General features: G+C 39.4%; 1 protein-coding gene and 1 long non-coding RNA gene across 2 annotated transcripts in view; both read left to right on the forward strand.

Annotated features, from left to right (window-relative positions):
* si:dkey-1d7.3 (transmembrane protein 132D) overlaps nucleotides 1–17,317 on the forward strand; it is a 37,582-nt gene extending 20,265 nt beyond the window's left edge. Inside the window, exons 6-11 of the mRNA XM_076886415.1 lie at nucleotides 6,086–6,294; nucleotides 11,415–11,595; nucleotides 11,837–11,950; nucleotides 12,038–12,229; nucleotides 15,039–16,519; nucleotides 17,166–17,317. Coding sequence (XP_076742530.1) covers nucleotides 6,086–6,294; nucleotides 11,415–11,595; nucleotides 11,837–11,950; nucleotides 12,038–12,229; nucleotides 15,039–16,519; nucleotides 17,166–17,217 — 2,229 coding nt within the window. The 3' untranslated portion in view covers nucleotides 17,218–17,317. The remainder of the gene's footprint in view (nucleotides 1–6,085; nucleotides 6,295–11,414; nucleotides 11,596–11,836; nucleotides 11,951–12,037; nucleotides 12,230–15,038; nucleotides 16,520–17,165) is intronic.
* A 2,589-nt stretch (nucleotides 17,318–19,906) lies between these two features.
* LOC143419703 (uncharacterized) lies at nucleotides 19,907–23,737 on the forward strand. Its single transcript, XR_013099716.1, has 4 exons — nucleotides 19,907–22,337; nucleotides 22,433–22,616; nucleotides 22,918–23,051; nucleotides 23,155–23,737. It is a non-coding gene; the product is annotated as an uncharacterized LOC143419703 (long non-coding RNA).
* Nucleotides 23,738–24,190: the final 453 nt, after the last annotated feature.

A 24,190-nucleotide genomic window follows, 5' to 3' on the forward strand; every position in this document is an offset into this window, starting at 1 on the left:
AATTGAAGAATTGATGTAATTGATGTAGATACTGTTTTGAATTGAATGAAAATCAGGACTCACTTGCACAAAAAGTGAAAGTGAATTTTAATACAAAAAAAGAAATTGTTCATGAGTCGTTCTGGTATATGCCTCTAAGACATCCACTGTCACTGTGGCATCACACACAACAACCTCAACTCTAGTGTGTCAGTGTGTGTTAAAGTATTACAGACAAAAGCAACCTCTTCCAATATAGCACAAGCTTATGCTCACACCACTCAGCTGTGATTTGACCTTTGTGCAATGGATTCATGTTACTAGGACAGAAAAAGAAGTGAGGGTGACGGAGAAGAACTGGAAAATTAGAAAGATATTTGTTATTTTCTACCAGACAGCTGACCTGCCTGAGTGTAAGGCAGTAAGTAAACAGTAAGAGAGTGGTAAAGAGCTGAAGAGAGTGAGACTGCGTTTGTAATGATTTTCTGTATCAACTTAATCCAGTTATTATGTGTCTCTGAATGAATACCTTATGCTTCCTGTAGTCACTGACTCTCTTAATGCAATACCACTAACTGGGTGAAGTTGAAGGCTAAAACCACAGACGTAACTCTTTATAGCATAAGCGGAACAGACTGAACCTTTATTGGGGAATTCAGTTGTATGCAGTATATGCAGATGGAGCTATATTACACATTTTCCAAAACAAACCTATGCACTATCCCGTACACAGAAAATATGGGATGCATTGGCACTGTATAAAGTACTGGAGGGAAAATCAAATGTAATCAATTTTGTAATCAAGCAAATCACTCGAGGTTATGTTATATCTTTCATATCCAAAACAACCGTTCATATCTAATTTTATTTTACTCTGAAACGCTTCCCTTCCTGTGTTGCCATGCTGGACACAAGGATAACAGTGAGATTTCAACCAGTTTTACAGACGGGGGAACATTTCTCCTGGGACAATGACGAGCAGTCACCAAAAATCAATGAATCTGGGATTTCTGATCCTGCAAGAACTGAGAGGGAATCCCATAGCATTCACCCCTTCTGCACCAGTTAGATCTTTAAACTTGCAGTGGTAATAGGCTGATGCAGCCTGTTTTTTAGTCCTGCATGTAAAATAGTTATTGTAGATACACCATCAGTGGTTTGTTATGTGAAAATGAAGGCGCATTACTTTTTCTCTTTATGCTAATTGTGTGTTTACTCTGTTTTTGTTCTTGACCTTAAAGACTAACAATGACTGCGATTACTGTAATAATGCAGTATGACATTAGTGACCCTTTGAAATAATCAGCCATTATTTTTATTATTATTATTTTTAATGTATTTTATTTTTTTATTTTTCTTATTTTGAGAATGCATAATTGTGACCAGTGGGATAATTTCATGCAGCATATCTGAATTAACATATTTCTTCAATGCAGTCTTAAAAAAACACATTGGATATTTTTAGGCATCCCAACACATTAACACATTTAAAATTCTGGCTTGTTCCTAATCTTGCAGAGACCAATTGCTAGAGAAATGTCCCATTCTTGTCTGATATAGGATTATAGCTGCTCTGGTTTGGGGTCTTCTATGTTGTATTTTTTTATTCTAGATGGGCCAAATGTTTTGAATAGCTGAAAGGTCTGGACTGTGGACAGGCACGCTGACCACCTGGACTCTTCTACTTTGATATCATGCTGTTGGAATAGCTGCAGTATGTGGTTGTCTTTCTGAAATATGCAAGGTCTTCCCTGAACACATCATATGTTGCTCTAACACCTTTATCTATATTGATGGTGCCCTTCCAGATGTGCCATGTTTTCCAAAAAGAATTTCAAAATTCAATTGGTCTGACCACAGAACAGATTTCCACTTTCCTTCAGTCCACTTTAAATAAACTTTGGCCCAGTGAGGACATGAGTGTTTCTGGGTGTTGTTGTTATATATCTTAAAACAAATATTGCTGTATTTCCATATTTACTGCAGCTGATAGATTGTTGTTGTCCTTCAAGCATGCCATCAACTTCTCTGTTTTTGGTCAAAACCTTAGAGGATTCCTGGAATTACCTCATAAAATCCTTTTGTTAGAGATTTTAAAAATACCATGTGTTCCTGTCTGTATAAACCGTGTTTGTATAAACTTAATATATATATCCAGCACCCAGGCTGAACACAGCTTTTGTGTTAAAATATTATACTGACCTTTTATCCTATAGTTCTAATGCATGCATTCTTGTCTCATGATGCGAAAAGGAAGAATTAACACTTTTCATGTAGTACTTTACTAATGCATTGATACATAGTTTTTTTTTTTTTTTAAACCCCTCTAACCTGAAATAGTTTTATGGTGAATTTAGGAAGCATAATAATGTAACAGAAAGAAAGCAATTTACACAACGTGAAGTTCATGGACTGCCCATTCCAACACATTTCAGCAGTCTCCCAAACAGAGATCAACAGAAAACAACACAAGCTGGGAATGGTAGATAAAACATTCACTATTATTAAAATTCATTGCTCTGAAATATATCTGATAGGCTGAAATATGCAATAGGCTGAAGTACAGAAGAAAAGATGCACAGTTAAAAGAATAAAACTGCAGTATAAAGAATATCTAATTGTGCAATTTCAATTTCCTCTAGTTAACATCCTTCTTTTCCTACTTTCCAATTATCTTTTTATAACTGCATGTTAAAGTAATAAGTAAATACACAGTAAAAGTTTATGCAGTGGAATGAGTTTATTCAGGTAGCATTTTCTCATGTCTCTCACAATACACTGTAAGCAGGACCCACAAATCCCCGTAGTATTTTAAATTACGTGTCATGACTCAAGTTTTATGCATATTTAATTGTCTGGACACCAGTAAAATCCAAGGCAATATCCTCGTTTTGAAAATAAATGAGGGTCAAGTGGTCCTCCTGATGCCTTCCTTGCAACAAATTCACAAAGCTGGCAATGCCACTGTGTGCCTCCTGATCTCTTCGAGTGCTCCTTATACCTCACACCTTCAGAAATCCCTGCTTCCCTTTCTAGTCATAGTAGGAGAGGGGGAGGCGGGGAGATGACTTGGTTAGGCCTTTGTTTGAATTGGCTTGAGAGGCATTTAATAAACACAGAAATAATGTATTAATTATAATTGATTTTACACATTACTCATTACTTTTCTTAAAAGTAATGCATTTTTTTACTTAGCTACTCCCCAGTGGAGGTAATTCAATGCACTCTGCAACATAGCCTAAAATAAATTGTCATTGTTTAGGTTTGTTAACAAGTTAAAAACATTCCCAAAGGGACTTTAAAACATGTACAGGGAGAAACTGCGTATACAAACCTGACTGCACATCACTCCTTTTGTTACCTGCTAAAACTCAGGCTGCTGGGCTGCAAGTCAGCATGCACTCAGCTTCATCAAACAGAGTTCTTTGCTAGCTTTGTGTTTGTATGCAGTGTGTGCAGATGGTTGCAAAGAACCAGTGTTGTGTTAGCAGTATAGCGCAGCTTTTTTCTGTCCTGGACATAGTTTGTGCTTTATTATTGTGCTCTTTTCTTATTGTGCAGTGTAGATACTATTAATGGTTATATCTCAAAAACTGTAGACCGGACCACCATTTTTCTCCTCCTTGGAAATGAATCGAATCCGGTCGTTAAGTGATGTTGTGACGAATCCTACTTCCGGGCCTAAAGTAGTCTGCGTTTAATATGGCTTTTGTGTTGTTAACATGTTTAATGTTATGTATTTTCTTCTATTTAATCTCAAAAAGCTCCTAAAACAGTCAGTGATCCCTGTTGACCTCCCTCGGCTTTTATTACCGCTAATCATTTATTTAAGCTCAGTTTTTAATACCTTAGGATGTAACTACAGCCCAGCCCATGCAGCAGTATATGAATGACTAACCTCGTATTGTGGATGGATTATCTCAGTTGTTCTCCTGGCTGAAGTTTGGTCCTTTTACAGCATCCTGCCAACTTTTATCGAGAGGAAAAAAAGTTAGCTTGTTTATATTATGCTAACATAGCTGTGTCGCTAGCGGTCACGTAGCACATCATTATATACCAGCTAGCCAAACTTCAGTAACCCTACAAACGTCACTGCTGTTTAGTTTTCTGTCTTCATTTATGCTGGAAGTGATAACAGAGCTGTACGTTTTAATTTGGTTCCAAAACCCCGCAGTCAGGACATGCTATATTGTATTTAGATAGAAGCTAGCGAGCTAACTCCCTGCTAACTTCTAACTCCGTTAAATATCATAAATTCTGTTTTCATGGATGCCTGGATGTTAAACTCAATTGTTACACCTGGTAGAGCAGAACGCTGATCATTCTATTAAAGATGAAAGACTTTAGACAGTTTTTCAACTCACAGTAATGCCATAGTGATCGTTTGATATATGGACCTGCAGCGGAGTTTAGGCCCAGACACGGCTAGTGACGTCAGACTGAACAACCGGATTCAGCTGATTGAAGAGCAAGTGTGTAGGAGAAGAAAAGGCATATTGGACTGTATTTTTAGCTGTCTATCATGTAGATAACTGAAGCTTGACACATGTGATAACATAACTACAATTGTAATGTGGTTACTGGGTTTAGTAAAGCAATACAGTACATTTATATTACTATATTACTTAAAAATGTAATGTGATTGTATAATTGCTACTTGTTGGCTCTTTAAAATATCAAGCTTTAGTTTCTTGTTTATGGACAGCATACACCCAGTTTGGTTCTAAGGATCTTTTGCTACCACCTTTTAATTAGGTTTAGTTTATGTCTTTCCACATGCTTGGTAAGCTTTGATATCAGGGTGTGGGTAGTTGTTGCTGGTCTGTATTTTTTTTTTCTGTCACACTCTTGTCCCTTGCTGGAATAAATTTGAATTAATGTTTGTATCTTCACCCCTTAAAATTGTGGGCTGCTCTGCAACTTTTGACATGATAAATAGTAAATCTAGTAAATCGATAGTTTGAAGTCTGCACATTATACAGATAATTGAAAACATATGTAATAAGGTGACAAAATAACTATCTGACTAGCAACATGTTGCAAAAAAATAAATAAATAAGAAAATCATGTTTATATACAACACTGTTCAGGCCCACGGACAGTCATTTATCTAAGTCGGATAAAGGATCAATGAGGTGGGTGAACATTTACAACTGGTGCATTCTTTCCTGTGCTATCACATGAATGAGGGGTGGTAAGTTAAAAAGAAATGCGTTTGATCTATTTGCTAGCAGTAGATATAGCATCCCTCATCTTCCACCGTCAAATCGTCTGCTGACTATAGAAGAGGAAGTTGAATTGGAGAGCTGCCCAAGAAATCTGAGTCATGAACAGTTAGCATGATGAACTGCCCTCTGTCATCATTTCCATGAGAGTTCAGCTCGACTTGCTTCAGAATTCATTCCTCTTGCTTTTTCCTCACTTTTTCCCTCCTTCTTTTTGCCTCCCTCTCTCCAGTGCTCCATTCTATTCTCCAGTCTAGTGCTCTCCAATTACCTCTGTGGAGCCACTGGTTTGTTAAGATAAGTACGGCGGCAGTGGAGATAGGCCTCCAATCTTAAATAAAACACACCAACTGCTGTGTCTCACCTCATTGCGCTCGCTGGTGGGGATTGTGGCACTCCAACCTACAGTAAGGCATTACAGGAACAGTCATAAAGGAGAGCTAATTTATATTCAGTAACAGTTTCATAGAGACCACAGATGTGAATTTACATGACATAAACACAAACACGCTGCAATTCCCAGGCCAGACTTTGAAAGTGGTGTGAAATTAATAAAATGTTGGTATGTGTGTGGTTTTGCCTTATTGGGTTTGGCGATTCTGTCCCCTCTACCCTCTCATCATATATATATTCAAACTTATTGAGTTTGCATAGGCTTTACATTAAAAGACCTTGACCAGGGTACATCCAGAGAATATTGATTTCACATCACTAGATGACAGTCCAGTCCCAGTTCTGGTCAAGTGACTCCTGTGTACATTTTAAAATAACTTTCTTGTTCGGTATATTTACAAAGTTTTCGAGCAACTCTGAGTTTGTGAACCAAGACATACTTCTTGAGGCCTTTGTTCATTATCTTTCTTCTCTATTTTTCTTTCCAGGTGTCAGAGCGCTGCAGCTATGTATATCTAAATGGGAAGGAAACCAGAGGGAAAAGTAGGATAATGCTCAACTTTACATATGGTTTTCTGAGTGCCCAGCTGGAGATGAGTGTATGGATGCCCCGTCTGCCCTTGCGTATTGATGTGGCTGACCCTGAGCTTAGCCAGATCAAAGGCTGGAGGGTTCCCGTTACTACTGGAAACAGGAGGTAAGGCCTGACCAACTGCCGTACATCTATTGTTCCTTGGGGGTTCTGTTACCTTCTGTCACCTGCCTTACCTGTAAGACTTTGCTTTGAAGTACTGAGTCAAATACTAAAGCTTTTTTCTGCATAAAAGTTTACTTATGCATCATCAATAAAGGTTGGCTAACCTCATCTATAGCATAGAGAAGAATAAAAGTGATGTCATGACTGGCTTCCAAAGTGTTGTTTATAAGCCTTGGCGTGAGTGTTTCTGCCACCTTGACTGCAAAAGAAGAGTAAAAACAAGATGTAGAGAGGGGTAGGTCTGACTGTGAAACCACGCACTCATTGGCTAGCAACTTGAGATTAACAATTTTTATATGATAGAGAATTCACCATTTTGAAGCATGGTATTACCAAGAGTTACAAAACAGACTTAATCTTTTGTTCAATATGACCCAAAATGTTTACAGAGGCCAAGACCTAAAGCCGTTCCCATTGACCTATACGTCATAGGCACGTGACATATAGGAATGGAAGTCTGTTTCCCACCACAGCTTACACCATCCTCCACAAATTCACTGCACATATATATGGCACAATAAAGTGTTATTCTATTATTTCTGGTGTTTCAGATAAAAACCAGGTTTAAGTCTAAAGTTGATGTTTAACCTGTAATAAATCTTTGCTGTTTTTTTTTTTTTAATGTTTTTGTTGACACTGGCTCAGAAACAATCAGCTGGTACATGTTGAGACTGTTAATGGTGGTGTTGAATTGAATAACATTATACTGAGTGGTGTGTTTCTAATATCCATCTGTGCACTCTTTACAGTCAGTCATAACAAACAACATCACATCTGTGTTTGGTACATTAGTGAGCAGGCAAGTGTAAAGGCAACACAGTTGCCCTGGAGGTAAAGGTTAGTGGGATTTTACTCAATACGAGTCACTATTTTCCCCACTCAATACTAATGATGATGGCCACCTGATGGGCTGTCATTTCCCAAAACATTCACTACCCAGCTCTGGGCCCAAAGGGACATTAGATAATATGATGGAGGTAAAACTTAAGGTCAGACTTCTTATGGGTTTTTCATATGTTTATATCTTAAAAAACTATGTAGGTTCATGGAAAATTTTCACCTCAGCATGTTTTTTACTCTCTTTTGGTTTCAAAATAAACTCTTAAACACTTGTAGAATGTAAAACACTTGTAATCAATGAACACTTATACTGTTTAATTAACACTAATACTGTGATTATTGATTTGCAGCCTAGCAATCCTAAAAAGGCGTGCTGGTTTAAGGGTTATTGAAAAAACGAATTGAAAAGTGAGGAAACATAGAAATCTCAATGTTTTGTGGTACAGTGTTTTTAAAAGCTACTCTCTGAAATCTTAAAAATCAAGGGCAAAATATACATCACTGTGCAAATGTCTTTTACCATCTTTCATTTCTTTACATTTTTCTTGCAGTGATTTAGTAAAGCATATCCAAACATACATGGAAATAAATAATAAAGAGCAAAAACAGAGTTTGCGTAGTTCTAATGAGCTTGAAACTCATAGGTGGTATGAGCACTTTGTCAGCACAGCCTGAACTCTCTTAGACAGCTTTCTTATAATTAAGTAGCTTTTAGCTTCTCCAGACTTCTTGAAGGGCAGTCAAAGGTTTCTTCATTTATCTCAGATGCAGATGGTATTGCAAAATCTGACTACAGTATAACCTGTGAAGTCATGGTTAGACTTGTAGTCAAGACCGCCTAAACCAAGACAATACCAAGACCAGAGGGTATCGAGACCAAGACAAGACCAAGACAGACCGAGTCAAGACCAAGACAAAGTCGAGACGAGACCAAAACCAAGACCGAGACAAAAAAGTCTTAAACTGCAGCCAGATGTTGCTTCGTTTACGGGTGTCAGGCATATTTATGTGTTTTTTGCGATGCACTCGCACAGCCCTCCTCACCGCTGTCTACTGTCTTACTCGTTTACTGAGAGGACAGACACAAGCTCCACTTGACTGTCGCGTCTCTCACCCTCTCTGTTTTTCACATAATGATATTATCCTATATCCTCGCATGTGATTGGCCACAATATGGAGGGATTGGACCATAGCTGAGCCACTGTGTGAGAGCTGAGCAGTGAAAGGAAATTAAGTGAGGAGCCGGCTCTCGCTCAATGGGAGTCGACTCTTCTGATTGACTACAAAGCACTCTCTAAACATGGCTCTTCGAGCCGATGCTTTTGCGCATGACACATTATCAAACTTTAGGTTGTGTGTCATGGATACTGTTGACTCCAAATCTCCCGACCACTGTGTCGATCTGAGACAGCAAGACCGAGACAAGACTGAGGAATCCGAGACCAAGACAAGACCAAGACCATGTAAAAGTGGTCTCGAGACCAAGACCAGTCTCGAGACATCCAACTCTAGTCGTGGTTCAGAGTTTTCAACCTTAGTTGTTCACAGGTTCTAAAGAAGAATCAACTAATAGTTGTTCGCAGGAAAAATTGCAAAGATCCTTGGCAGTTTTTTTTTTTTTTTTTTTTTTTTTTAAGAGGAAACAGCAGCTTTGCATGGTCAAGTACTCGTGTTATCAAAGGTTTGGAAGTATGGGTACCCATGAAAGCTTTATTTGTCTCTCTTCATTCCATCTCTGGCAGTCCAGCATTCGCACATCATAACAGTTTACAGCGTGTCGATATCTTGAATCCCTAAGATGCTGCCCAAATGCATATTTAGGGTTTAAACTATAAAAGTTTGTCACAGTTTGCAGGTGATCTAGTAAAGTCTCTGTAACCTGCACAAATTTTACGGGTTGACATGGATATACTTTTCTGCATTCATAATTCAGTCAATTTTAAAGCGATCCCCAACAACACTGAGTGAAATGTAGCACCAAACTGTGACAGAGCATCCACCATTTTTTAGAGGTGGCTGTTGACATTCACTGTTGCACTTCTCTTCTGAACTCCTCTGTACATATTGACAACCATTGTAACCAAAAATGTCCAGATTTGGATTTGTCACTCTCTGTTGCCACACATTTTTAAACCACTGGTGGATTAATGAGAAACTGTTTTTTTTTTTTTTGTTTTTTTTTTTGTTTTTTAGAAATATTTCTAAACTTCAAACTCTTGTGTCAAAAGCTGAGTTAGAGATGATTATTCATGCCTTTATTTCATCTCTTCTTGATTAGTGTAACAGCCTTTTCAAATGTTTGAATAAGAGGATCTTGACCGTCTCCAGTTGGTACAGAACGCTGCCGTTTTCTGTACCAGAGAGCCCTGCGTGGTCAAGTCCCAGCCTATATTTCTGACTTTCTAGAATCCTACACCTCTTCTCGCAGTCTGAGATCTTTCAGTCTAAGGCTGTTAACAATCCCACAAACTCATTTTAAGACCAGAGGGGATAAATCCTTTAGAGTTGTGGGTCCCTGATTGCGGAATTCCCTCCCTCTGTTTGTGTTGTCTTGATTCTGCTGATTTTTTTTAAGAAGCAGCTGAAAACTCATTTAATCAGACTGGCTTTTAACTTGTTTTAGGTTGTATGATGTTATATATATATTCTGTTTTATGTTTTTATCTTCTGTGTTTCTTATGCCTGTTTTTATTGTAAAGCACTTTGTAGTTTTTGACCTGTGAACGGTGCTGTATAAATAAAGTTTATTCAGCCTTTTCTCTCTGTTTCCTTTGAGAATGGCTTCATGAAAGATTGAAAGACTCAGTAAATAGTAGATGGATCTGCTGAAGGGCCAGATGCATTTCTCAGGCCTTGTTTCAGGTCTTTGGTGGATGTGATTTTCAGATACTGTTTATTTCTTGTAGGTAGTGGTTTTTTTTTTTTTGGTTTTTTTTACGGATGTCACTTATTCTTCTGTTCTACACTTGTCCATTGCACACCCACCTTGTGATATGCCAACTTTTGGTTTATAGTTCTTTGGGAATCACCTGTTTGGTGCAAAAATATTATTTTAATGCCTATTAAACTGTGTTATCTTTGACATTTTTTAGACTAAACAAAATAAATGGGAACAAATAATGTATTTTGTGATAGGGAACTAGTAACAAAGTGCCTAAGGACACAATTTCAAACAATTTCTTTACTAAGCTTTAGTTTTTATGTGCAGACGCAACCCTGGTTCATCCCTGGGTGAATGATTCATAGGTCAGTATTATGAAGTGCAAGAACTGGATAGAGAAGTGAAAAAGCAGCCAATGTCCAAAAAACTCTGAAAGACTTCCAGAAAGCCCGGAGAAATATTTCTCATGACCACTTTTAAAAAGTACAAAAAAGTCTGACTCCTTGGTAGCAAAATATAAAGAAATGAGGGGTGGCTCAAAAGTTCTGAACAGAACTAGTACAAGTATCTTATGGAGCAAAAAATAAGTCCTGTTCATTCCCTGCATATGGAAGGCCAGCAAGATGCTGATCATTTTCACGAACTAGATTTAAAGTAACTTTGCTGTCTGATGTTGAGTCACGCTGATTTAAGCAGCATTTCCATCACGTTAAGCTCTCACCTTAGGCTATATAATAATGATGTTTATTGGGACTGTAGCTCTTGACAGGAACTTTGCGCCTGCAGTGTAAAAACATATTCTCCAACCCTCCAGCACACCTGTGGTGCAGTGTGTGGCAGACCAGCTGCGTGTATGATAATTATATGATCATTGCTGAGGGGTTTGAGGATGGTTCACAGCTTAACCTCTATCACCCATAAACAAACCACTCAGCCGTGGGATCCTGTTTAATTTCACTTCAATTCATTTAGCGGAAAAGGTCACTCAGCATGCATTGTGCCTCTATAATAGCAACAGCTTCACTGCTGGTCTTCGGTTTTCCTTCAGCTCACCAGTCCTTATTGTTAAAGAATAAATAAATTATTTTTTTTGTGTCAGTTGTATGTACACCACTGCAAGCAGGTAGAGATAGCAAGTCTGACTTTGTTGGTATAATTTCTCCACTCTTAACTGCAACACATATATATTTATAAGGCTTGCAGTCATTCTGATAACCTGTGCTAAGTGTCTACTACTGTATATATTTAAACATATTAAAACAGGCAATATACTTCTATAGCCACCTGTCTGCAAGAAACGTGTAGCTCATTGTGTCCCTATGCTTTTTGTGTGTGTCAGGTCTACATGGGACAGTGAAGAAGAGGAGGAGATGAGGAAAGGCAGGGGTTGCATGCTACAGTATCAGCACTCTACTGTAAGGGTGCTCACACCCTTTGTAGCCCAGCCTGACACTGAGGCACTGCCAGACCCGTTAACTGGGGAAAAAACAGTTGAATACTTTCTGGGTTCTGATTGGCAGGTACAAGCATTTTAACATTTCCAAATAAAGCTCACTTGTCAGCAGGTTTTATAAGGCTTGACATGCCCATTCTTCAGTGTCATGCTTTGTAAGTATAGGGAAGTCATAGTAATTATACATGTCACATTTCAAAAGAAGAGGATGATAGGTTTTCTTTATATGCTTGTGCTATGATTAAAAGTCACCTGACCTTTTGCCACACAGTGCTTAACCTTTTTTTCCTGTTTGTTTTGATTGGCAGATAGATGTCACCAACCTTGTACGCTATTCTCTAAACATAGCAGATCCGGATGTAGCTAGGGTGCAGGATGGGGTGCTGCTGCAAGGAAGGGCTGTGGGCACTACCACTGTACAGGTGAGTCATTTACTGTGTTTGTGTGAGTGTGGTGTGAGCATTGTGCAATATCCATCTTTAGCTGGAAGAAGGATGAACTTGTTGCAGGTGCTGTCCCCTCTGACGTCAGCGGTCCTGGCTGAGACGAGCATCAGGGTGGTGGATGATAAAGTGAGTGTGACACAGCTCGGAGTGCAGTTGGTGTCTGGGCTCTCTCTGTCCCTGCAGCTCAGTCCAGGGAGCAACAGGGCTATTGTTGCCACGGCAACCACTAAGGAGACGATCGTGCAGCGCAAACAGGTGAGCAGCTGGAAAATTGTTTCACACAAAAGCATGCCAGTTTAAAGCACATCTCATTTGTTCATGATGATACTTAACAAGCATGAAAATAGAATTTTTCATGCATGTTAATTTGAGAGTTATTCATTTTTAGCCTCACTGCAAACATTTCACTGGGAAAACAGAATAACTGCTTGATCATATGATACTCAATCACATTTTTTTATGAACAGGATTAGTAGATCTACCAAGTGGGCATGAAATGTATTCTAAAATTGAACTGATAACTGATAGAAAATACACTCATGTTATTTGAAGAAGTCCCTCAACACCACTTTATACCAAAACATCCATCCATCTATCCATCTGATCATGTGTATGTGGCAGTTGTTTTTCCATTTGTGTTTCCATCCATCCATCCATCCATCCATCCTTTCAATCAAAGATGAGCGAGGGCCTTTATGCTGCCGTTTTCATTTTTATCTGATGAATAATATTTTTTATTATGATCAGCCTCATATCATTGTGCAAGAGTGTGCAAGAGTGCCCCTAGAAAAAAAAAACAAGTTGAGAATCCCTGATATGAACTTTTCTTTAAAATTGCATCTTTGAAAATTCTGATCTGCTGCTGTGGAAGTGTCTATCAGACTTGTCCCCATAGGCAGGATATCATAAGACAGCTTAGCTAAGATCACGGGAACTCAGAATTTGCAGATTTTGTGTGTTTAAATGTTGATTGTGAGAGTGCACAGTCTGTCTTTTTTCCTTCTTTTTCTTAACTTTGTAAGCCTTTGTCATAAAACATCTTTCTGTCGTTGTTCTGTGGAGGTGTAGACATTTAACAAGTAGCCTCCTGGCATTCATCACCAAGCTCCACTGACAAATTCCCTCCTTTTATTAGTGACACCAGCCTGGAAACAGTTATTCAGATGCATGCATAATAAAGCAAGAGCATAAATAACATCATTGCATTCACAGTCTTGTCTCTGTAGTCCAACATTGTTTGTTGTACTCTTAGCAGATTTAAAAAGTCTAAAGAAAAAAAGTTCCACTTTTTCATTTGAAAACAAGTCCTCATACACTACATGTCATTTGTGTGTTATACAGTTGTTTTCAGAAATTTACATATACTGATTATGGGAATGTATGCCATGGTGGTTTTGGTTTTGATGTTTTATTTGAACTTTTTTCCAGGATGGAATGATTAAACAGCACGTCTTTAGTGACTTTAAAAAAAACAAGAATTAAGTGCACAAATTTGATGTTATTTTAGATTTTCTCTAATCCACACATGGCTAAAAGTACACATACAGGCTCAAATATATACTTATACCTCTACTAATAATTGGTAAGATGCCTCTCAGCAGGTTACACCTCAACTGCATGCTTTTGGTAGCCATTAAAAAGCTTCTGGCATAATTCTGTCTGGATATTTGACCGTCCTTCCTGGCAGAATTGGCACAGACCTCGGTTTTAAGTGTAATCCGCAAATGTTTAATAGGGTTGAGATTGGGGCTTAGGACAGAGGCAGAGGTAGATGATTTACTATGGTGACACCTAAAGGGAGAAGCCAAAAGCAGAAGAAGAAGAAAAGCCTTTATGGTTTGTTATAGTCTGAAACATCCCAGTGTGAGAGCATTGCAGGTTGGCTTTCTCATATATCATGAAGGTTTTCAGCTTCTTTAATCGCAGTCTGAATTTCAAGGATTGCAAATAAAAGTGCAAGAAGAGAAATGCCTTGAGTCATAAATGCACTGTTCAGCATTCATTTAAGGGTTTTTCCAGTTAGGGTTCAGCTGTTCCTGCACACAAGGAGCAGAGGTAGTATAAGCAACATAAAAACATGTTTCTCATTGAAAACCTTTTGAGACAGCCCTTAAAATTACACTTGAACTTGCCATAATAAAGTAGTACGTTATTAACATATCCTAAATATTCATCCTGCAACAAAGATATAATGGCCTCCTACAGAAAGAACTTGAATTAAAAGTACTGCCGCAGCAGAGCAGATTCCCATACCAGTGACCTCAGGGGTTTAATAATATTTGTGTTTTCTCCTCGCCTCTTTGAATAGGAGTTCTTTGTGTTCACAGCCTCGACCATCATCTCCAACCACCATGCTGTGTGAAAGAGCGGGAAAGGCAGACAGGGTGCATAGATGATCATTTTAAAAGCTCACTCACACATTTAGCCATGGCATCCTGCCCATTTTAAACCAGCTCCCTGTCGCAGGCATGGGGCAGCAATTAGGCGGTCCATAGCTGCTGGAACGACAACTCACTTTACCTCCAGTACACAGTGACTGTTGCTGATCTGCCCCGTCAATAACAAACTATTAGAACCATGCCAGTGCCCATGACCAGCCAATTGTGTCTGTGATGGCGGGGTGTTAATGTTTTGCTTAGGGCCATTTATAATGTATTCAAATCCAAAATATAGGTTAGGTCTTTGGCAAGTCAGTAACTCACATTAGCTACAGGAAATAGGTCACTGTGCATTAATGTAATTTGACTGGCCAATTCTGTTCTTAATGTGACCCATGTTAATTAATTTTTCTTTTTTGGGTTTCTTTTTGAAGGACGTTTATAAGACTCTCATAATATCTTTATGGTATGAAATGCAATTCAACCAGAGTGGATAACTTTAGATAAACTACTTACTGGCATTTACTATGAAGAGATTAACATTGATATTATATACTTTAAAGGGATTGGCATAGGCAGTTTAATGTTATTAACAATAATGAGACTATAGCCCAAGGGAGGTATTGATGTACCACCGGTATTCTGACCTGATTTTCTACATATAACCTTTTTTCTTTCTTTCATAGGAAGCATTGGTCAGCTGCTGGGTTTCTTTCAGCGATGGGGCAGTTGCTCCACTGGACCTGTTTGACCGCAGTATCTACTCTCTGACTGTTTCTACCCCAGATGAGCGGGTGGCCACAATACGCCGCACTCCACAGTCAGCATTTGTAGTAGCAGAGGGTGAAGGTGAAGGCCAGGGGGCGCCAGTGAGAGTGGAGCTGAGGATCTGTGAGGAATGCCAAAAATCTAAAAGGAAGAGCAAGCTGGCAGTGGGCTCGGGGCTTCTCAAGATCAACTTACAGAGTAGTAGCAAAAGTGTAGCAAGAGAAGGGAAAGGAAGCACTGACAGAAGTAAGGATTTAAATGGCAGTGCATCAAAAGTGATGGGCAAAACAAGTACTGCTGCCACAGAGATGGATAAACAGCTCAACAGGGCCAACATATCTGATCAGCAAGAGTCTATTCTGGTAAAAACTACCACTCCAACGACATTTTCAACTAGAAATCCACAGGCCCATCTTGTCTGGATCGGAAAGGCAACCAAAGCGCCAAAAGGTTCCACCTATACTGTTTCTACTGCAGCTTCACCTACAAGAATAAAGGAATTAAACTTAAATACACAACTTAGCACTGCCAAACCCACAGCAACAGTGGGTGTTGTCCGTAAAGAGGAAGGGCCTGGGGTAAGTTATGGAAACATGCTTGACAACCCCGATGCCTCTCCTGAGAATGATACTCCTAAGGTAGAAGTTAGACCCGAAAAGGAGCCTCCTAAATCTAAAACTCCCAAAGTAATTGAGAGTGACCTCATTAGGACATTCAAAGCTATGACTGACATGGAAATTGGCATGTATGCCTTGGTGGGGGTCTCCTGTGTTGCCATCTTGGCTTTTCTGCTCAATTGTGCTTCTTATAGTCTCTGTTTCAGGAAACAAAAGACCCCCATACAGGCAGGCACAGCCCCCAGTGGAGACACAAAGGATCACAAACACGACTGGGTTTGGCTTGGGAACAGCAATCACAGTGCTCCTGCCTCAGGTGCCCCGGCTCAAGTGTCCACACTAAAACGTGAGCCTCATTGCCCTCTGCAGTCCCGCCACTCGATAGATTCCATGGGTCATCGCAGCCTGGAAGGCAATCTGCCTACAGTGAGCGCTGCGGCTGTCCCAGAAAGAACTGCAACCTTAGGACGAAGCAGGAACAGCTCTCAGCACCAGCAGTTTCAAGGAAAGGCAATTGACCCCATGGCAAATCGTTCAGCTACCCTACTGGCGAGGCCACACCGCAGTGAACCTCTTCATTCCCCCACCAGTAAGAGAAACCAGGTCCAGTTCACCACCTTCACCACGCTGGACATCAAGCACTTGGCTGCGCTAAAGAAGAACAGTGTTGAGTTAGACTGGGCCAACCAGCAGAAGCAAAAGCAACAGCAGGCCCCCGCTGAACCTCAAACACCTTTGCCTGACATGCCATGGCCTGTAGTGAAACCTCTAGGAGAACCCCAGTGAGTTTGTTTAGGTGTGTGTATGTGTAAAGGATGTATAAAAGGAAAACAAAGTCTTTAATTTTTCTTTATTAAAAAAAAAGGGAAAAGGATGTATATGTGATTACGTGAATGACATTTTCTATATAATGTGCAAACCTGTGCACATGAAAATGAAGTGATGTTTATTAGTAAGATTAAAAGAAATTTGCATGTTTTATCCTCTGATAAAAGAAATCTATAGGCTCCAATTTATTTCTGTAAATATTAACAAACACTCTCTATGCTATGTTACTTATTTCCACATTTCAAATTCAAGACAACTGCATTTTCATCTCCTCTTACATTTCAACAGTTCTGTTGCTCCTGCAGAAACAGCTCCAGATATTGCTCAGTTCAGGGTAAAAACCAGTACAGGAGGGACTGTTTCTTGTTAGTAATTCTATTCTTTTCCAGCCTTTTGTACTTTTTGTAGGACTCCTCTAGAGAATACCTGAGGACTCTGTGCAATTTGTCAGAGAATATGCAACATTTATCAAGTTATTTTGAGCAATCTGTCACTACAGTCTCCGCCAGATATTTATTCAAATCAAATGCAGGCTATGCAAATAGTCTTTGCAGAGTTTGAGATGGACATTGTTCCTGATTTTTTTTTTTTTTTTAACAGAGATACCTTGGGCTTCGGGCTTCTCCTGGGAGCCTGCTTCTACAAATTGTAAAAAACGTGTAATCTTGGTCTGTTCTCACAGTGCACATATTCATTCGACTGTAAGATTTTTCATGTGTGAATGAAAATAAAATGCCTTTTTTTCTCTGTGACATCCTGCTTTTTTAAATCCAAAATGTGATGTGTATTTCCTGCAAGATTCTATCAATAAAGAGAAAATAGATTGGTTCTTTTTATAATTGAAAATGGATTTAATTCAGCTACTGTTTTTGTTTTTTTAAATAGTAAAGCGATTCATAGGAAAGTACAGTGAATGGTTTGGATTACAGGCTAAAGCTTTAGTAGGAATCCGTGGGATTTGATTTTGTTTAATCACAGCTGAATGTCATTTAAGGTTGATTTTATCATGGAAATGTCACTCTGACAGCAATGTATTTGTTGTGCCTGCCAGGATTTTGTCCTGCTGTATAAAATGACTTGTACACTGAGAGGATGAAAAAACTCAGCAGAAAAAAACTGATTCTCATTCTGTGTAGCCTGACTGTGTCCCCAAAGAATTCCAGGTATTTTATCAATGGTTCAGGCTTGCATATTATATCTCATGGCTCATTTGTCTCTTTTTCTCCAGCCCCCCTTCCTGTGTCTCTGAGGTGACCACAGCTACACCTTTTTAAAATTGCATTCTGTAACTGTGATGCATAAACAACCTCACCAGCTTAAAGAAGCCCAGATAATCTGATGCCACGCACCTCAGGAATTGGCAGCTTTGGATATGTCAGCGCACATTGTCACTCTCTGCTGCACAACAGCATCGGGTGGATTTAGAGTGTTGATAAAAGCAATTTTAATAACTTTCTCCCAAATTCTCTACCTACAGGCCCAGCGTTTTTGTATGTGCACAACCCGTCTCTCCTTTCCAGTCGATTTATCTGTCCAGCAACAGTAGAAAAAGTAAACAAACAGAGATAAGCGGTGATTTAAAGCTGTCTCTGTGCTGGATCATAGCTGAGCATCTTTGATTGTGGACCTTCTGTATCAAACAGGGCAGAATTCCGAACTCAAAAGTTCAGACACAGAACTGATTAAGATATAAAAGCTGCACAGTTTGTGTGACAACAATAACAAAATATGTCTCACCGTGCTTTTCCACTGAAATGCTGTGGCTTTTTGGAAACCTTTTTGCTGTCAGATTCATCCAATCTCGGTCTCCTACATATAAACTAAATGCCATTTAGATGATGTCAGCGTGAAATGTTTGGCTTTATCACAGTTTTGAGAGAGGATTTCAGTTACTCATACTCTTCATACAAGATTTTGCTGAAAAAGGAGCGGTTGGAAAACAGCATTATAAAGTATAATCCCAGCCACTTTATACTGGCAGTACGGTAATCCACTGAGATCCAGACGCACAGCAGCCATTACTACTGCATATAATGAAGTTTGTAAATCATAAATTGTGTGTGAATTTTCAAACGAGACAGGAGTTCCTTAGTATCATTACAGCTCGATCTGTAATCTGGAGCATCAGCTCCCTGTTGACAGATTTAAGGGATTGGGGTCATTGTGTTGGAGGATTAATGTGCATTAGTGGACCTCTATGGCACAGTCCTGATGATGTTGGCCATATGAGACAAGGTCACTTATTTCACGAGTCTGCTTTTCCAGAGGTGGAACACCTGGTTACAGATGGAGGATGGTGCAAATGGAAAAAAAAACAAACAACAACTATTTATTACCACAGTGTAACGCATAAAGAGTTTTTCCTTAATGCGCATATATAAAGTACTGTGAAAAAGTCTTCATGTGACCCCTCATTTATTTATATGTTGTTGGGTAAAAGGTGCAAACATACATGAAAATACAATACACAAGAGTTGAGGTCTGTGCTCTGGGGAGTCCAATCCATGACTCTTGTGTTCTGTTGTGTGTTTTTTATCCAGGTACAATTTTACTGAATTAGCGGTGCCACTGCCAATCAGACACTTTGCAGATGGTAATGCATGGTGGATCCAAAACCTGATATTACTTTTCTGCATTCATAATTAGTTTGAATGCTTGAAAAGCATTCACAGTATTGTTCTTCAGCCCATGAATTTGGACACGACCATAAATACTCACAGATGCCATTATTGATTGGTATTCAAACTGACTCTCAAATTTCCAAGCACCACCCGGACGCCTCATCTGTTTTTAACCCATCACTGAGCCCAACTGTCCTCATTCCGCTTTGCTCTCTGCTGTGGTAAGTACAATACACTCAGTGCTGGACTGTTTTATTTTTGTGTTGGTAAAAATACATGTCTGACATTTAAACTCACATGACAAGTCCTTTTAAAGTTCAGCAAAGTTAAAAGAAAAAAGAAAGATTAAAAAAGAATGACGTTTCTATGACTTAGGTTTATAAAATTTATTGTTAGCAGCAGTGCTAACGTTAGCAATGTTAGTAACAGTGCTAACATTAGCAACAATGCTAATGCTAGCAACAATGCTAACGCTAGCTATAATGTCTTAGCAGTTGTTACCTGCCAAGAAGAGTATTCCTGTGATAGTTATTGGTGTTCAGTGAGACAAAAGTAACAAATGAGCTTTGTTATTGCCAGTGTGGCTCACTTTTAACAGCAAGAGAGCTAGCGCTGCTAGCGCTAGCTGCAGTGTTAACTCTAGCAGCAATGCTAAGGCTTGCAGAAGTATAACGCTCGCTGGAAGAATTTCCATGAGTTTCACAGTGTACCAACATGTGAACAAGCTGAGTGTGATTTTCCTCAGAGAAGACAGTGTGTCTGCAAAGACCAATGCTGATGGTGTCAAACAGGCAGGTCAACATGTTCCTGCACATGTACAACAGGTATCTTATGCTGATGCTGTAAATGAATGAATGAATGAATGCTTTATTGGCCATATGCAGGTTGCCCCGCAGAGGAATAGGCAGAAACAGTGAACCTTGAAAACCAGCCCTCTGTAACACATGTCTGTGCAGCCAGGCTCATCCTAAATATGAAGACTCTAGAAACAGTCAGTGCATATGCAACTCACTCATATTTCTTGCTTTGATTCATGCGAATGAAAACTTGACTACGGCTGACCTTAATCTGGTCTTGGATAAAGGTGATATGATGTACAAAGAGGCCAAGAAAAGATTTCCAAAAAATATTCATTTGGCAACCGATGAGCTTCCAGACAAAGTTGATGATCGCAGGTCTATATATCATGTTGACATGACACAGCCTTCCCGGTATGGGACATATGAAGAACCTCCAGAGGAAACAGTAGATACATTTCTGATCTTAGAAGCAGGACTGAGCTGCCTGTTGTCAGATGTGCAGTATGCCTTACTGATTATGAGTGGATTGTGTATCGCAGTGTTCAGATCCAATTCAGGCAAATATGGTTTCTTTGATCCACACTCCAGAACACCCAGTGGTCTTCCTCTACCACTATGGTCACGTAATCGTGGTACAGCAGTGATGGTGAAATTCTCACTCCTCAGTGACATGATTAAGAGGCTCCAAGATTCTTATGAAGGGATTGAGATATCACCCTCTTGTACCTATGAACTGAAGCCTGTGCAGTTCTACCTTAGAACTTTTTACTGTTTTTTTTTTTAAACATTAGCCACTTTTTTCCTTTTCATTTTTTTTCAGTTATCGTGATGTATGCAAAGACCAGAACATAAAACGGTGATGTAGACTACAGAAGGCTATATGCCTTTTAACAGATATTCTTAGCATACAAATAACACAATGTGACATACTTCTTAATTATAAGGGCTCTGCTTATGTTAACTAAGCCATAAGCACCTGTGCGAATTTCACATCTTTGCAGCACCGTAGCAGGTACACTGACCGCTAGCCACACAGTTTTACACTCTTGCATTCATGTGCTCTTTGTACACTCTTGGCTAATTAACTGTGACGTTTACATTACAAGTTATTAACACAGAGAGCATTGAAAAACGTATAAGTCTTACATGCATGTTCGGGTTTACAATTTTCTCTCAGTTGCCCCGTGCCATGTTATGAGCTCCCCGTGACTCCGTGGGATCCGAAGCTGCAGCACTTACTCTGTTCCTGGCATGCATGAATTCAGAGTTAAAAATATGTGGCACCTCCTACTGCACGGAGTGTGTGATATCAAGAAAGACGTCTTAAGAGCTTAAAAGAATATGATTGGACTTCTTTAACCTATCAAGACCTTCCCTTCTTTCACGTTTTTAACACTAACATGCATAAGATGACCGAGGGCCTACACAAACATCAAGATTATTTTTAATTCACAGGCTCAAGGGAAATATATAAAACATCAGGTTTTTGTGTTTGTCCTATTTAATCGAATGGACATTATCGTGTCTCGTAAAACTCTCTCTCTGTGTGCGGGTGTGTTTGTGTGTGTAATTTCAGAATGGCTTCATCAAAACCTCATCGCAATACCAGTGAGCCATACAAGAGGCTGCCACCCCTAACGGTGAAAGTGGTGTATCTTAAAGAAACCCCTAAAGTCACTGGCTGGCATTTCTCTGATGGAAGTGCAAGGCCCAAAGCTGTCCACAATAATACAAGTGCGGCAGTATGTGACGGGACAAATGTGTTCAGATTTGTTATATTTGAAAGCTTGGCCTCCCAAATTAAAGAGGGTAAAACCTATACAATTAGAAATTTTAGAATGACCACATTTGGAAGCACAAGAACAATGCTTTCCAGTAAGGACACGGCAGTGTAAGTCAGTGTGCCCATCCAGGTCAGTCAGCAGCTGGAGGACGAAGCAAGGCTGCTTCTGGAGCCACCTACCACCTCGATCTCACTAACCAACATCAGCCAGTCACAGATGATGTATGTGACAGTGAAGGGATGGGTAACAGCTGTAAGTGTTAGGAGTTGGGTTCTGGTTATGTGGTGTTTTTGTCTGTATGTGTTTTTGGGTGCCTCCCTTTTAGTATAGGTAGGCGGGGCAGTAAGTCATTGAACCTGGCACACCTGTTACTCATCAGATGCATTCTTCTGAAGTGTTCTTTAGGAGCTACGTGACAGAAGTTTTTGGAGAGTCTGTAATTCTGCCCCTGCCTGCTGGAGCCGTTGGATTATTTCTGGTGACTGTAAGGAGTTTTGTTTCCTCCCTAGGATTTCGCCTCGTCTGGTTTGTTTTCTGTCTGGAGGTTTTGGCAATAAACAGTACCAAGTAAGCTCTCCAACTCTCTGTAAAGTTTACTTTAAGCTTTTCTCGGTTATCGGGCAAGACCCTCCTAATTCTCACGTCCCTCTTCCTTTTTTTAGATCGAGTGCATTACTTGTGTGTGTTTCCGTCACCTGCACGTCCTGGCTCTGCGTCCCCATTCATACGCTGTTGTATATACTTTGTCCTTGTTAATACCTCCCCATCGCTGTAAATAAACTTTCTTCACAGCAACTCTGCCTCCGTGCGTTCTGCTCCCTGGGTCCATCTGCATTTGCCATAACAGTAAGTTTCCCCACATTAATTTACTACTAACACATTTAGATGTAGCTTAAGGTTTTATACGTTTTGTTTTTACTGTTCCAAGTTAAAGCTAACACACCAATTTTTAGGGCACTTTCAAAACAAAAATCATATAAATGAAAATCAGAGTATGACAACAGAAAGAGGATAGTTCTTTTGAGATTTAAAGCATGGAGAGCGAAATTTTAACTATATACAAGTTAAAATGGGACACGGTTATCTGCTGCAATATGCAGATTTGTGTCCATTTTTTAAAATAATTGTCCTTCTCTGTCACATTTAGATGGAACCCTTGAAAAAAAACTGAAAGGGAACGGGGGCAATATTGGATCACCTGTAGAGATCACTCATTTGAAAGGAAACAACTCGCACTCATATGGCTTTGCACTTCACACATCAGCATTTACTGTGGTTAAGGTCGGTAAATTACTTTATGCAGTGTCTTCATGCTTTTAATACTGGTCTTAAACTGGCCATGAAGTTCTTTTTCTTTTCTTTTTCTTTTTTTTATTATCTACAGCCTGGAAGTGGGATCCATGAGATTAAACCGAGAGGTTACAGAACCATTGGCCAAGACCAAGAGGTCCTGGACTCCAATGACATCCCACATATTGTCATCTGCTGTATGGCTAAAGGTGTTCCCAGACATCCTCCCTTCAGTGATCCTGCTAAATTACGAACACGGCACCATAACAGACATTCTGATGTCAGAGGAGTAACGCCCTTTATTATTTTCCCAGCATTTCTATTTATTTAGTTATTTATCTAATGTATTTTTTTAATCTTTTGTTTATCTTTAAGTAATTAGTTAAAGATGAAAATTAAATAGGTTGAAGAAAAAAAAATCAGTTAATTAGTTCAGTGTTTTGTGGGGGTTTGTTAATCCTGAATGTTTTAAATGCTTTGCAAACTTGGAGAGTCTTATTTAATTTAAATCAAGGGCAAAATATACATCACTGTGCAAATGTCTTTTACCATCTTTCATTTCTTTACATTTTTCTTGCAGTGATTTAGTAAAGCATATCCAAACATACATGGAAATAAATAATAAAGAGCAAAAACAGAGTTTGCGTAGTTCTAATGAGCTTGAAACTCATAGGTGGTATGAGCACTTTGTCAGCACAGCCTGAACTCTCTTAGACAGCTTTCTTATAATTAAGTAGCTTTTAGCTTCTCCAGACTTCTTGAAGGGCAGTCAAAGGTTTCTTCATTTATCTCAGATGCAGATGGTATTGCAAAATCTGACTACAGTATAACCTGTGAAGTCATGGTTAGACTTGTAGTCAAGACCGCCTAAACCAAGACAATACCAAGACCAGAGGGTATCGAGACCAAGACAAGACCAAGACAGACCGAGTCAAGACCAAGACAAAGTCGAGACGAGACCAAAACCAAGACCGAGACAAAAAAGTCTTAAACTGCAGCCAGATGTTGCTTCGTTTACGGGTGTCAGGCATATTTATGTGTTTTTTGCGATGCACTCGCACAGCCCTCCTCACCGCTGTCTACTGTCTTACTCGTTTACTGAGAGGACAGACACAAGCTCCACTTGACTG

This window comes from Maylandia zebra, linkage group LG7 (assembly GCF_041146795.1).
Source record: "Maylandia zebra isolate NMK-2024a linkage group LG7, Mzebra_GT3a, whole genome shotgun sequence".
In the NCBI taxonomy this organism is placed as follows: Eukaryota; Metazoa; Chordata; class Actinopteri; order Cichliformes; family Cichlidae; genus Maylandia; species Maylandia zebra.